General features: G+C 48.7%; 1 protein-coding gene across 1 annotated transcript in view; it reads right to left on the bottom strand.

The window, feature by feature from the left end:
* Positions 1 to 13,102, bottom strand: part of LOC135190255 (collagen alpha-1(XXVII) chain-like) — a 170,223-nt gene that overhangs the window by 50,292 nt on the left and 106,829 nt on the right. Inside the window, 3 exon segments of the mRNA XM_064171406.1 lie at positions 8,325 to 8,378; positions 11,501 to 11,554; positions 12,330 to 12,383. Of these exon segments, the coding sequence (XP_064027476.1) occupies positions 8,325 to 8,378; positions 11,501 to 11,554; positions 12,330 to 12,383 (162 nt within the window).

Genomic DNA, 13,102 nt, shown 5'->3' with positions numbered 1-13,102 from the left:
CTCAAAAGATGCTTTCTGTGTTTTGTTGTCTCATTTCTCACCATTATCAGCATGCAGCACCAAAAATACTTTTTATTCCTGTTAAACCAATTACCAAGCACAAACCAGAGGAGAGGGGCAGGCCAGGAACAACCTTATTTTCAGGTGACAGCTACACAACAGTTTTGCAACATGCAGACTTGCAGGCCTAGCCTTATTGTTAGCAAACCTCTTCCTTTCTAGACATCTTGTGTTGCCAGCTGCCCCTGCCCTTAACTCTTGTCTCGCTGCTGTCTCATGGCCACGGTCAGGGCAATAGTTACAAAATAGAGACAGAGAAGCCCCCACTACAGAGTACCTTCACAATTGTGTTGGGCCTCATGCTGCTCCCAAAGAACAGCGTTTGTTTGCTGGCAGCTGAGCTCCAAGCCTCCAGCTCCAGTTACCTGCTATTTAAAGAGCTGGCTGCTGCTAAGGATCAGGCAGGTGCTCATGCATATGCAAGATGTATGCTGAGAGAAGAGCAGCCTGGCTGCCTGCTTTGGCACGTCTGCTCCTATGCCCAGCATCTGCTCCTGGCTGTGCATGCAGCAGGAGCCAGCCACTCAGGAGGTGTGTAGGACACAGCAAATGCTCATGGCACATTCGAGAGTTCAGGTGAGGAGCCTCATGGAGACGATTAGCTGAGCTGGAACAGTTCTCCTTGCACTGCTAGGGGCTTCTAAGCGAGGAGAACACTGGGAAGGGGGGAGAGCTGTGATCTAGCTCCTGGGCTAACTTCAGAAGAGCTGAACACAACCCTCTGCACTGCTTGAACCCCCGCAAACAGTGGGACACACCGACAGAATAAACAGAGCTGTGGGCAGGGAAAACAAGAGAACAAAAAAGGGCTTATCGAGAGACTCTATCATGTTCCTAATCAGGCTATGAGCACAGTTGGGACTCTCAGGCGCTACTGCAATATAAATAACAAATAAAAACAGAGACCAGTGCTAGAATGTAGTGGTGAGAGGAATCCTGAGAGCAGGCCAACGTGGAAATAGAGAAAACAGGAGCCAGTGCGCTTCATCGGGATGCAAACCCAGTGCCAAAAGTAATAACAGGGCTATGGAGCCAATGCGTTAGAAAAGCAACTCCAGTGTGACAGGCAAAGGGAGAGAGAGACTCACAAAGAGCAGCAGTGTAACAGCAGAAGATGTGTGGGAAGCTCAGCCAAATTATTACAGCAGGCAAACATTGTCAATATAAAATAATGCAAAACCTTCTACTGTGCTTGGCAAAGCTCTGTGCTGCTGAGCGTACCAGAGGCTGCGCCTGCGCTGTGTGGCAGTAAGGCACAGCTCTAAAGAGTGCTCAGCCTGGTCTCCAGGGCAGACAGAGAAGGACTGTGCAGCAGATGGGAACACCACAACCAAGTGGGATGTTTTGCAGGTTGGTGCTTCGCTACGCTAATGTGATGGCAGCTCTCAGCAGCCCTGGACCCCGAGCACCCTGCTGATGTGGGTCTTGAGATCAGAGAGCAGTAAGGACAAAATATTGTATTAATCCATGTCCCTGTAAACCTCAGTGCACAATGACATAAAGCAGAAGGTCATTTAAAAGCAGGACTACTGGCAGCTCAAGTCAGACAGGACTGGAAGCTTGAAGGCGTGTGAGGAGCTGTCTGGGAAGACTGGGACACCCAGCAAGCCAGCAAAATGCACAGACCTGTCCTGGACTAGGTACTGGGCTGCCCAAAGAGAAGGGAGATGGCAGTATGTGCATGGCACAGGAACTCTGGGAAAACACCTTGCCACCCAGCTTCTCACCTTCCCTAGAAAACAAAGTGTTCCCCTTCTCTTTGAGCAGCCACTCAGATATTCTGTGCAGTTACATCTTTAGTACTCGAGCTGATGGGGTGAGCTGCTTGTGAAGAAGAGGATGTATGTGCAGAGGGGAAGGGTTCAGTAGTACAGCCATGGTATGTCAGAGACTGCAGGGACCAGAGGCAAGTGGGACATGGAAACAACAATGATAACCCAGGTTAGAGGTTTCCAGGACAGATGTCACCAGGAAAGGAAAGTGTTTAGCTCCTCCACACTCATCTTCTGGGGCCTATTCTGCCCTGTTCAGCCCCTTTGCCAGTGCTGGGCCACTCTGAGCTTGGTGGAGGCTGTTGAGTGCCCTCAGCCCTATAGCTAGGGCAGTGGTGGCTGTGGTTCTCTGGTGCAGCCCTGCATGGCTGGCTGGGGACGTGTCTATGGTATCCTCCTTTCCTCCAGCAGAGCCCTGTCACCAGCATCACAGGATCTGCCAGGCCAATCTCACTTTCCAGCAGCCACCTGCCTAATCCCATCACAACACATCTCATCGGCATTTGACCCAAAGAAAGAGAAAGTGACCCTGTAGTTGCAAACGCATGTGGCAAGCTTCATCTTCTCCAGCCTCCTGGGCTGAAACCCAGGATAAAGGCTTCCCCTAATATGCTCTGACAGGAAAGGCTACACTTAGTCAATTAGTTAAATCTTTAAAACTCTCTTTTACTGACAACGTTGGTTAGAGAAGAGTGAGCAAGGTCCTGGCAGCTCTCCAGGGAGCATCCCATGCCAAATGCTGTGAGACACAGCATGGTGCCCTTCCCCCTGCAGGCCTGGCAGCTTGGCCTTGTAGGCAGGGCTTAGCACAGCTCCCCGGGCTCCCCTTGGGCCCTCTGTGCTTCAAAATGAACTGACCAGCCAGGCATGGCAACCCTGAGAGCAGAGCAGAGCAGAGGGAGCAGTCAGTTGGACAGGAATATGCGTCTCAAAAGCATTGCCATGTCCATCTCGAAGCAGCTCACCTGAGGGGATGCAGTGAGTCACAGCAGAGGGACGTGCCCAGGCAGTCCCACTGCAGCACAGGAGCTACAAGACCAAGTGTCATCACTCATAGCTACCTAGGTGAAGATATTCCCCTTCTGGCTGTCTAGTCAGGCAGGAGGAGCCACACTGGTACTGTGCAGGAAATGAGGGCACTGGTGCTCCAGCTGCTGTAAGCCATGCTTGTGCTGAGCTCCTGGATCTCAACAGCAGCAAGGCACTCGGGGCTGGGCAGAGCCCAACAGCTTTTAAATTCTGATATCAACATCTTTTGTAGGCACATTTCTCATGGTCACCCCTCTGCTAGTCCCCACAGAGATGTGTAGGAGAAACCTGCTATTAAGTCCTGGTAAGTCTCACCTGCAGTCATGTTTTGCCTACTGTAACCACGACTTATTTCCAGTGGAGGCTCCAGCAGTGGTAGCAAGCAGGTCCCATTACTACACAGGTCAAGAGTTGGTTTCCCTCAGAGACATGGAATACTGAGAGGCACTATCCCCCCAGCAGGGGAATTCAGCTCCAGGCTTTGCAGCTCAGGTATACTGCCAGTTCATGTGAGGTGACAGAGGTGCACCCTGCTGCTAGAGCAGAGAACCTCCCTGCAGAACAGAGCTGCAATACTCAACAAGGTGCTTCCCCAAAAGAGTACTGTTCAAACAGACACTCACAGCCCAGAAGCAGTAACCAGCTTCTGAAGAGCAGAAACAGCAGCACAAACAAATGGACAGTAGCTCCTTTCCAGAAATCCTTATTCCTTTATCCAAATATTGATATTCCATGGGCCAAATGAAAAGCAAGCAGATGCCTTGACTGAAGCTGAAGGGACCCATCACTGGCCATAGATCTGTAGCTAACATTCCCTTAAACAATTCTAAAGCATCTCCAGCTGAGCAGAAAGATCCCTGGGAACAAAACAAGAGACCTCTGCTTTTTCTCCATGAGTGACTTCCCAGCTGGGCCTGGAAGTTGCAACAGTGTCCAGGTTTGTTTAGATAACTCCACTTTATAAATCCCAGACATTTACAAATGCCTGCAGCCAGCAATGATGTGGTGCCTTGGGTCTGGGTGGCAGACACAGTGGTCCTCTCCAGGCCAGAGCAGCAGAGTGCTGGGAGAAGAGGTGGCCATGCCTTACCTTCTCTTTGCAGGCTTCACCTGGACAAGAGTTAATGCAGGAGCCTGCTGAAGGAATGGCATGGTGGAAAAGAGAAATATGCTTTGAGGTTTGAAAAGCTCCTCTGAATTGCCTGAGCCAAAACCCAGTGACAGGACAAAACACTGACAAACACCTTAGAATCATTGAATCAACCAGGCTGGAAGAGACCTCCAAGAGCATCCAGTCCAACCTTCACCCAGCCCTGGCCAGTAAACTAGACTATGGCACTAAGTGCCTTATCCAGGCTTTTCTTGAACACCTCCAGGGACAGTGACTCCACCACCTCCCTGGGCAGCCCATTCCAATGTCAATCACTCTCTGCAACAACTTCCTCCTAACATCCAGTCTAGACCTCCCCCAGCACAACTTGAGACTCTGTCCCCTTGTTCTGTTGCTGGTTGCCTAGGAGAAGAGCCCAACCCCACCTGGCTACAGCCTCCCTTCAGGTAGTTGTAGACAGCAATGAGGTCTGCCCTGAGCCTCCTCTTCTCCAGGCTAAGCGAAGAGCCAGAAGAACAGCGCAAGGTCAGCCACTTCCCAGCAGGATTCATGATCTGAGTGGCAAAGTCATGGCTCCCATTGATATTTAACCTTTTGGTGGAGATTCCCAGCCACTATCTGAGCTTTCTGATGTCACTGTCCTCAACAAAGGATGCTGGGGGCCACAAGTTCTCTTGCTGTGAGGAGCTGATTATAGCAATGTGCTACTGAATTCAAGCGAGATAGGGTGAGGGACTTGCTGGATCAGCCACATTTAAACCTTGATTTGGTTAAATACTTAGGTTTAAACATGTGCATAGCTGTCACTAGAGGAATATTAGGCACATATCTAAGTGCTACACTGAGCACAGACGAAGGGAAATCAGCCTAAGTTCACAGGTCCAACTTTCTTGTCCTTAGGGAAAGAGGAGAGGGGAAATTACTTTGGTGGAAGATTCAATATCGGTTCGCTGAGCTAAAGAAAAGACCTGGGAAGGAACAACAGCCCTGCAGTGATTAAAAAGAAGGTTACCATTTAAGAGGGGTTTTCCTGTTAAAAAGTGTCCTTCTCTCCTGACACTAGGAAAGCTATCACGACATAAACACAGAGCCCAGAAAGTCTCCATTGTTCCTCACAATCGAAACCATGTTCGCTATTTAGGTTTCCTTCAAAAGCAAAACGACTTTAATGAAGTATCCACAAACACAGCTCATGGAATCCACCAACATCTGGTGGAGGCTGCATTCATGTTTCCACTCTGAATTGCATTACATCCCTTTCTTTTTTTTTTTTTTCTTTCTTTTAAGCTAGGACAGACAGAGGGTAATGTCTGAAATTACAATTGGGGGATCATTTCCCTAGCCTGAGAAAAGCAAGAGCCGGAATAGCAGGGCAGACTAAGCAAACAAAGAACTCTGTGTGTGCCTGGAATATCTTCTGAGAGCATGAGGAGAAGGAAAACGTGAGAGAGGGATATACAAACCAGAAATCCTGCAAGCAGGAAAGCTGCTGGTCCTCGTGGTACCGACTTTCCCACATCATATCCACTGAAATCTGTAGGATATCAGAGCAGCATCCAAGTTCCTCCTCTATTCTGGGCATCTTAAAAAGGATGTCTGTCTCTCTGCCTGTCTGTCTTGCAAATTCTGCATGGATTCTATTACTGTGGAGCTCAAACACACTGAATCTCCACCACGCCATGGTCCAGCAGCCAGTGTTGAGGGCAGGATCAGTGAAGGGCACCAGCAGCAGATCCAGATGTTTAGTATCCACTGACAGAGGCTTACCCCTCCCTGATACCAGTGTATTTAGGGCAGGATCAAGACCTTGGTGTACTCTTTTCACTGGGTGCTCCCTCCCATTTTACCCCCACACTCTGAACCTCCTGGGTGATGTTTGCAGGGCTTTGCCACCAGCTGGGATAGAGCTACTGCTGCCTTTCTGTTTTCCAGGGCTGGGATGCCCTTTGAAGTCTGGGTTTCCTCAGCAGAGGAATGTCCAGGGGCACAGAGGCTGCTGGACTCAAGATCTGAAGAGGAGGTGGAATGTCTGCACGCGGTACACAGTTCTGAGGACAGTGCTGGCAGCAGTTGGTGTCCTGCAGGATTCCTTCTGAGGCTCTGGCACCCTCTCTCAGGACCTAGCTACACCCAAAGCAAGGTCCCTGCCATGCCAGCCAACATCCTTTCTCAGGAGCCTAAGCCAACTTTGCCCTTGGCTTTACCTTGTGTAATACCACAATTCCACCTGTACAACCTGATCTAGGTGACCACGCATTAGCAGGGTGGTTGGACTAGATGCTGGGTCACTTCCAAGCCCCACCATGCTGGGTTTCTGTGATTCCTGACAGCATAAATGGAGCTGGGAACAGCCTGGTCAGCTGTACTTTCCTTGTGCATTGAGGACTTTAGGCCAATGCAGATGTAGGAAGCTGGAGAACATTTATGCAAGTGAATCTCACCCAACCCCAGAGCCAAACACTGCAGCTGCACATGGCTGCCTGCTGCAAGGAAAGGCTCAGTGCCAGGGGATGTGTCTGGTATCCTTGGCTGGCATGTGGGAAGAGGCAACACTGGGACTTCTTCACTGCACACATTAAAGGCAGTGGTAGAAATGTCTGATCCCCTGGGAGGACCCACCTCTCCCAGAGCTCACAGTTGGCAGCCTGTATTCCTACCGGAGGAGTTTCCTGCTCAGCTCTGTGCTGTAGTTTTACCTTGAGATATTTTCCCACCGTCCATTCACAGCCTCCCATGAAAAGATGCCTCCAGCTTCTCATCTGTCATTGTCATGGATGCCCCAGACAGCTCAGTTAATTGCTGCTATGTAGCACAGAGAAACCTTGCTCCCTTGGGACTCTCTGAGAGTGGAGCTGGAGAGCAAGGTCCATAGGCCTTCCTGCTGAGGAGAACAGAGCCAAGGAAGCTGTTTTTCCCAGCCTCAAGTTAAAAGCTGAGCCCTGATATGCATCTGCTGGTCTTCAATACTACTAGTGCCCTTGTAGCTGTGCTTTCATGCTTAAAGCAGTTCCAGGATACATAACTCTGTGGTTGTAAAGCTTTCTAGTTGGTTATTCCATTTCCCTTTGCTGGTGTCAGCTACCTGAAGAGAGTATTAGCTCTGGTACAGAGAAACAAATGTAATCCTTGGCTCTCTTGAATTCTCCAGGCAGCAGTTGCAGGAGAAGCAGAGACTGGAGGTGGGTAAAAAGGATAGTTTACTGCAGCCTATGTTTATGAAAACGAGGCCTGGAAACAGATCTCCTAAGGTCCTTGGAGGGAGAAATGCAAACCATGTTGTTGTTGGGACCTGCAGCAGAAGCCATGTGCACTCCCTATTCATACCTTGGAAAGCAGCTGGATAAGGAAAACCAACCCAAAGCAGGGATGCTCCTGCAATAAATGTACCACTGAAGAAGAAAGATTGAGGAGCTCAGTGGGACATGGGTTGGATGTCAGAGGCAGGAAAACAAGCAGCTTCAGCAGGTCTAGAGGTCACTCTGCTGTGGGCTGTCACCCAAACAGAGCAGGAAGAACCACACATGAGCTGACGCAGAGTGATAGTGCAGTATTTATGCAGTGTACCATGGGCTTGGAGCACTGTCAGTGGTGCTGGTTAGTGCCATTACCCAGGACCAGGCTGGGGGTCTGCTCTTTCTTGGCAGAGTGAGTGTTCACACATGCTTCACAGCATGGTACTGTTTAGAAATGTAGAGATAAAAACAAGACCTTGTTTTATGAGCTGGAAAAAACCCATGGAGAGACAGAGGACATGCTTAGGATTTTATCTCCTGACAGTGCAAACCACACCTTTCTCTACCAAAAGATATTAATCCTGTAAGATTGAAAGGGAAGACATCAGAAGAGGAGGGTGTCTGGCTCCTTGCCAGCTTTATTTCTGCCTTCTTCACTTCTTGATTCTTCTTTGTAGTGTAACGTTTCCTGCTCTATCTGCTGCTGGTTAAACCACAAGACTTCACATCCCAGCTGCTCTCCATCCCTTGGCAGCAAAGGCACTTTCAGTGGTCTTCTACCTGCACCCTTTTTCCCAGCCCAGATGCATTTTTGGGTGACTAAGCCTTCACCATCCTCACCAGCAGTGCCCCTAACCACTGTTTTGACACTGCAGGTGGCTGGAAAATATGCACTAGACCACTTCCAGGGTAAGCTCTACGCTTGGAACACCTTCTGCCCATACACATCCCCTGCATTTGCAGCCCTTGTAAGACTTGCCCCAGTGACCACAGTCTTTACACACAGCAGACACATAGCTGTGGAGGTGCTGCCCAACTGTTGCTCATCTTCCCCCCCCCGAAGTAACCCAACCCACAGCTGAAAGAGGAGAGAGATAAAAGTTTATGGAAAGCACTCACCCTGCGGCCTTTCACCCCTCTGATCCCTGGTGCACCACGGACTCCTGCCGGACCCTGCAAGGGGGAGAAGGGAAAAGAATTGAAGGTGGAGAAGAAGGAGGAAGACAGCAGATGTTGATAGGATCCCACATCCCTGTGTGATCTGCAGGGGCCTCAGACACAGACTCTTGACCAGCAGGTTGGTTCAATAAACTCTTGCCAAAGACATGAGCAGATTTACTTGCCTGTAGATGCTCTCTCTTTTATTTTTCAACTTGATAATTGTCTTTGGATTATGAACATTTAGCCTAAGGAATCTGCCTGTGGTTTGTGTGCAGCTTGTTGTCTAAGTGGTGTGACCTGAAGAGAAGTTGAACATCCAGAATTCCCTTCAAAGCTATTAAAAGCAGCTGTTGCTCAGTATCTGTACAAAAATAGTAACAACCAGGATCTGCTTTTCAGTTGTTCAAACACAAAATCAGACACCTCATCTTAGGCATCCAAGTGTGACCTTTTCAGTCAAATGCTGATTTTATCTTCAAGTAACTGTTGCCCTCTTAGTGCTGGCAGAGATGCGAATTTTGTTTGGCTTCTTGGTGTTGTGGCTGGTCCTGCTCTTACATTTACTGAAAGGTTTCAGGTTTTCTTCTGACTGGGATTTGCACACACTTGAGTCACTCATGTGAGTACAGAAAATGCAGAAGAAAATGAAAAGCTTTTTTTTTTCCCCTGTTAGCATGTTTCTCAGAGTCAAAATTTCAAGGATATGATCAATTACCAGGACTTATTTCTACATTATGACTTAAACCCCATTCTCTTTAAAGTTAGTCTCTTCCTGCTGTCAGAAAAGAAAAACTGAAATTGCCACATTCCATTCTTACTCTCTCAAACATTCCACATCAAGCTTTGCTATTTATGCACTAATGGTTTTTACCAACTGTCAACCCTGTCAAAACTCTACCAAGGATCAGAACGAAACTGGACCTTGATCTTCCTGCTGCTTCTACCACTAATAAAGATTTCACTTTTGGAATGGAAGCATCTTTCAGCAAGTTCAGCATACAAATGCTTAGCTGTTCTCACTCGAGATGGAAAAGTGAGGTGCCAGTAACTGTGCTTGCAGTCCCAGTAAACCTTGGGTTTGCCAGTGAGTCAGTAGCGACTGGCACAGACAAGCAGTGGATGTGTCAGATGCCTGTTTTATAGAGATTTTTATGATAAGCTCACACTGAAATGAAATTCTTTGTTGGTATTTGGAATATCCTCCTGGAAGTCTCAGCCTCTCCCAAATGCCTTATTAAAACACACGCACGGCAATATTTGTTCTGATGGCAAAATGCAGAGGAAAGTACTAGATATCATGCTGGGAATTTCAAGGAACTGTTTAGGAGAAGATGAGTGACCTTTAGGACTGTTCTATGTGCACAGCATTTTCAACACTCTGTGTTAACAGGAAAGATGAGCCAGGGTGGTGAGCAAGAGGAGGGAAAAGGAATTCACGAGGCTCAGTGCGCTGAAATTAAGGGCAGAGTTTCCTGCCATTGACTCTGCTTTTGCTTCCCACTCCCAATCACCCTCTACTGAATTAATCAGCCATTGAGAGCTTGCTAAGGCTCAAACATTTTAACAGTTCAGGACAAACAATAACAGCATGCCTCAGGTCTGGCTTGAAAAGCAAATAATGAATATTTGGTGGAGAAATAGGCAGAAACAGCTGGAGTTAATGGTTTGGGATCTGATATTAGGAGATTATTTGATTTACTGGCTTTGTGGGGAAGCTTGGCTTATTGAATTATGACTTTTTAAAATGCAGTCTTGGAAGAAACATTTTGCTTGGATGAACTTGCTGTTTGCCTGCAGGAGAACAGGGAATTGAGGGAAGCAGCAGGACCTGGGGACACTCTCTGCCCTAAGAGTGCTGCACAGAAGTTTCAGCATCTTCCCTCAGAGCTAATGTCTCAACTCATACTGCTGGTGTCATGCCCCAGTGAAGTAAGGAAAAAACACAGCTTCAACTGAAGTGGTGCAGTAACCCCAAAGCTTCTGCCACATCTGCCCAGGACACACTCCTGTCTGGCCCATGCTCACAGACATGGAGAAAGCAAGGAGCTTCCCTAATGCTCCAGCTGCCAAAGCCATGCAGCAGCTAGTGTGCTAAGAAAGCTGCCAGGAAAGGGACACTAGAGATACCCACCTGCCTCCTAGACTTCTGCCAATGGCAAGTACTGCTGTGAGGGGCCACAGAGCAGCTGACGGCTGTGGGCAGCATCTTGCTCCTTGCATAGTAAGGGCCTGGCCAGTGCCATGATAATGCTTGTTGGGCAGGGACAGGTTGCCCTGAGGTGCTGCTTGACCTCAGACCTTTTCTTGCTCTTATGTCCATTGACTTGTAGCTGTGAAATCTCTACCCAGGCAGCAGCTGGCTGCAGCTGGTGGACCAAGAGCATCCCCATAGCTCCCTGCAGCGGGCAGAGCTGCTGCTGATCTGGAGGCCAAACATTTGGCACTGCCCAGGCCTTTCACTGCTGTGATCTTCCTCCCAATTAACAAAGCTGTGGGAATTCACACACTGAGCAAAATCCATTGCCTGTCTTTCTGTTGGTTCCAGCAAAGGACACGTAGTGGTGTTTGTGCTGCTGGGAGAGCTGTGCAATGGCTGTGGGAAACTGCAGCCACACGAGAATCTAAGTCCACATCAATTGCACGCTCCAGCCACAGCTGCACATGTACCAGATGAGCCCATCCAGATGGAGGATGCACCTGGAGGCAGCTGCTCTGCTCCTCCTCTCACTCCACTGAGGGGCTCTGAGAATGCCTATGACAAAGTCACTGTGTGCTGGGCTGTGATCTCCATGCTGCCAGCAGGAAGAGACTGCCCTGCAATAACAGCTTGAGCTGGTGAGCTTGTGCTCAGCTGGAAGATGGAGGCTGGATTGTGAGTTTTGGATGCTCTGTTAGGGAAATGGACTACAAATGTTTGAAATCACACTGCTTCTTTTCTCTTCATCCCTCTTTCATCTCTGTCCATGTTGTCCCCACACATGCCCCATTCCTTCCCCCATATCTCTTGTATATATCACACTCTAACTGGGACACTACTGCCTGACTCAGCTGTTTGACTCAGCCTATGAGTGCCCAGGATACGAGAGGCTGATTTTTATGTGTGGCATTATGAGGTGGTGATAGACTTTACTTACTGTTGGTCCAGGGATCCCAGGAAAACCTACTCCTCCTGGTATCCCTGGGTGCCCCTAAAAGAGAAGGAAGAAGAAAATTCCTGGTGTGACTTCCCAGGATTCAAGTAGGAAGGCAGGAAAAAAGTCACAGTTGGTTGCTTGAAGGGTCAGGCAGGTCTGTTGTTTGTCAGGGTGAAATTGCTTGGGACAGGTGGGTCAAACTGCCAAAATCCCAGCTGTAGTCATGCTTAGGAGTGTAAGCATCTAGCTTTTCTGAGCAGTCCAGAAAACAATGGGCTGAAGTAATATAAAACTCTGTCTTTGGGTCTTGCCCTGTGGTAGACAGGAGGTGTCAGAGCAAGACAAGATCTTGCTGGGCATCCCCCAATGGCAGTGCACATAGCACAGCAGAACACCAGAACTGTGCTGGCCAAGCAACTTTGCATCTCCAGCTACCCCTGGCAACATGGTGGAATGTGACCAGCAGATCCCTGTTCCTGGACTCTGCCTGTTCAGTAGCCAGGATGCTTGCAAACAGGCAGCCCTTCAGGTGCCATAGCTTGCAGTTCCTGGTTACACCTTCTTGACACAACAGGTCCTCAGCTGATGGCACTGCAGAATGTGTGTCAAAACCCAGTGTTTCCTGAGGGGCAGACTGCTGAATGTGAGTGCTGGGGAGAGGTTATACCTCAATATCCAGTCAGTCAAATGGCCATTCCCACCCCACCAGAGACAGGATGAGTTCTGCAGCTGTTGTCATGTAACCAAAAGACCAGGTGAAGGTGCACCCGTAGCTAGGGCAGGGAGAGAGGCAGCGGCAAGAGCGAGAGAATGCAGACTTACTCCTTACCATCGACCCCTTGACTCCTGGAGGGCCTGGAGGTCCCACCGAGCCACGGTCACCCTAGGAGAGATACAAGTATGGGGAAGAGTGAGGACATCTGCTAACAAGTATCTGAGCTGGAACGACAGAGATCTAGAGCAATGAGACAACTAGAAGATCCTGGACCTGCAGCCTATGCTGTAAGATTTCTAGCAGAAAGGCTTGCAGTAACAAATGATCCTCTTTCATCACCCATCACCCTCTTTCAAGTGTCCATCTCATCAGAGCAGTTAAAGGACTTCAGCAAGAGCTAGCTAATCCTCCATATCCCCAAAGAAGGGACTTTACTATTGCCATCAAACCAAGGAACAAGAAACAATGCACTCAAGAACACCTTCAACTCCATACAGTGCCAGGACTGGATCCCAGGAGATCTCCATGCTTTCCCACCCAAGGAATAACATCCCTCTCTGTTCTGCAGTTCTGATCCCTATGGATTCTGGCATTTTTAGAAGTATGAATGTGAAAGCTGTGATCATGAGCTCCTGCTGAGAGCAGGCAATCAAGATGGAAAAAGCCAGAAGTGTTGCCTGAAATAGATGGCTGCTGCTTTCAGAAGACTGTAGGTGTCCTGGGAAGACTCCCTGTCCTGCGGCTCACACTGAGACCATAGTGCAAACAACCACTATCTGGTGGCCTGTCTTCAGGAGGCTTCTAAAGCAAGGCACCATTTGGCATTAAAAAAACTTTAACATATCAAAAAATCACTTTTTCATTCCAAAAGCAGAACATCTCCTAGA

The sequence above is a fragment of the Pogoniulus pusillus genome, chromosome 35, assembly GCF_015220805.1.
Source record: "Pogoniulus pusillus isolate bPogPus1 chromosome 35, bPogPus1.pri, whole genome shotgun sequence".
NCBI classification, from domain to species: Eukaryota; Metazoa; Chordata; class Aves; order Piciformes; family Lybiidae; genus Pogoniulus; species Pogoniulus pusillus.
Note: the sequence above shows the minus strand (reverse complement) of the source record. Positions and strands in the feature narration are given on the sequence as shown.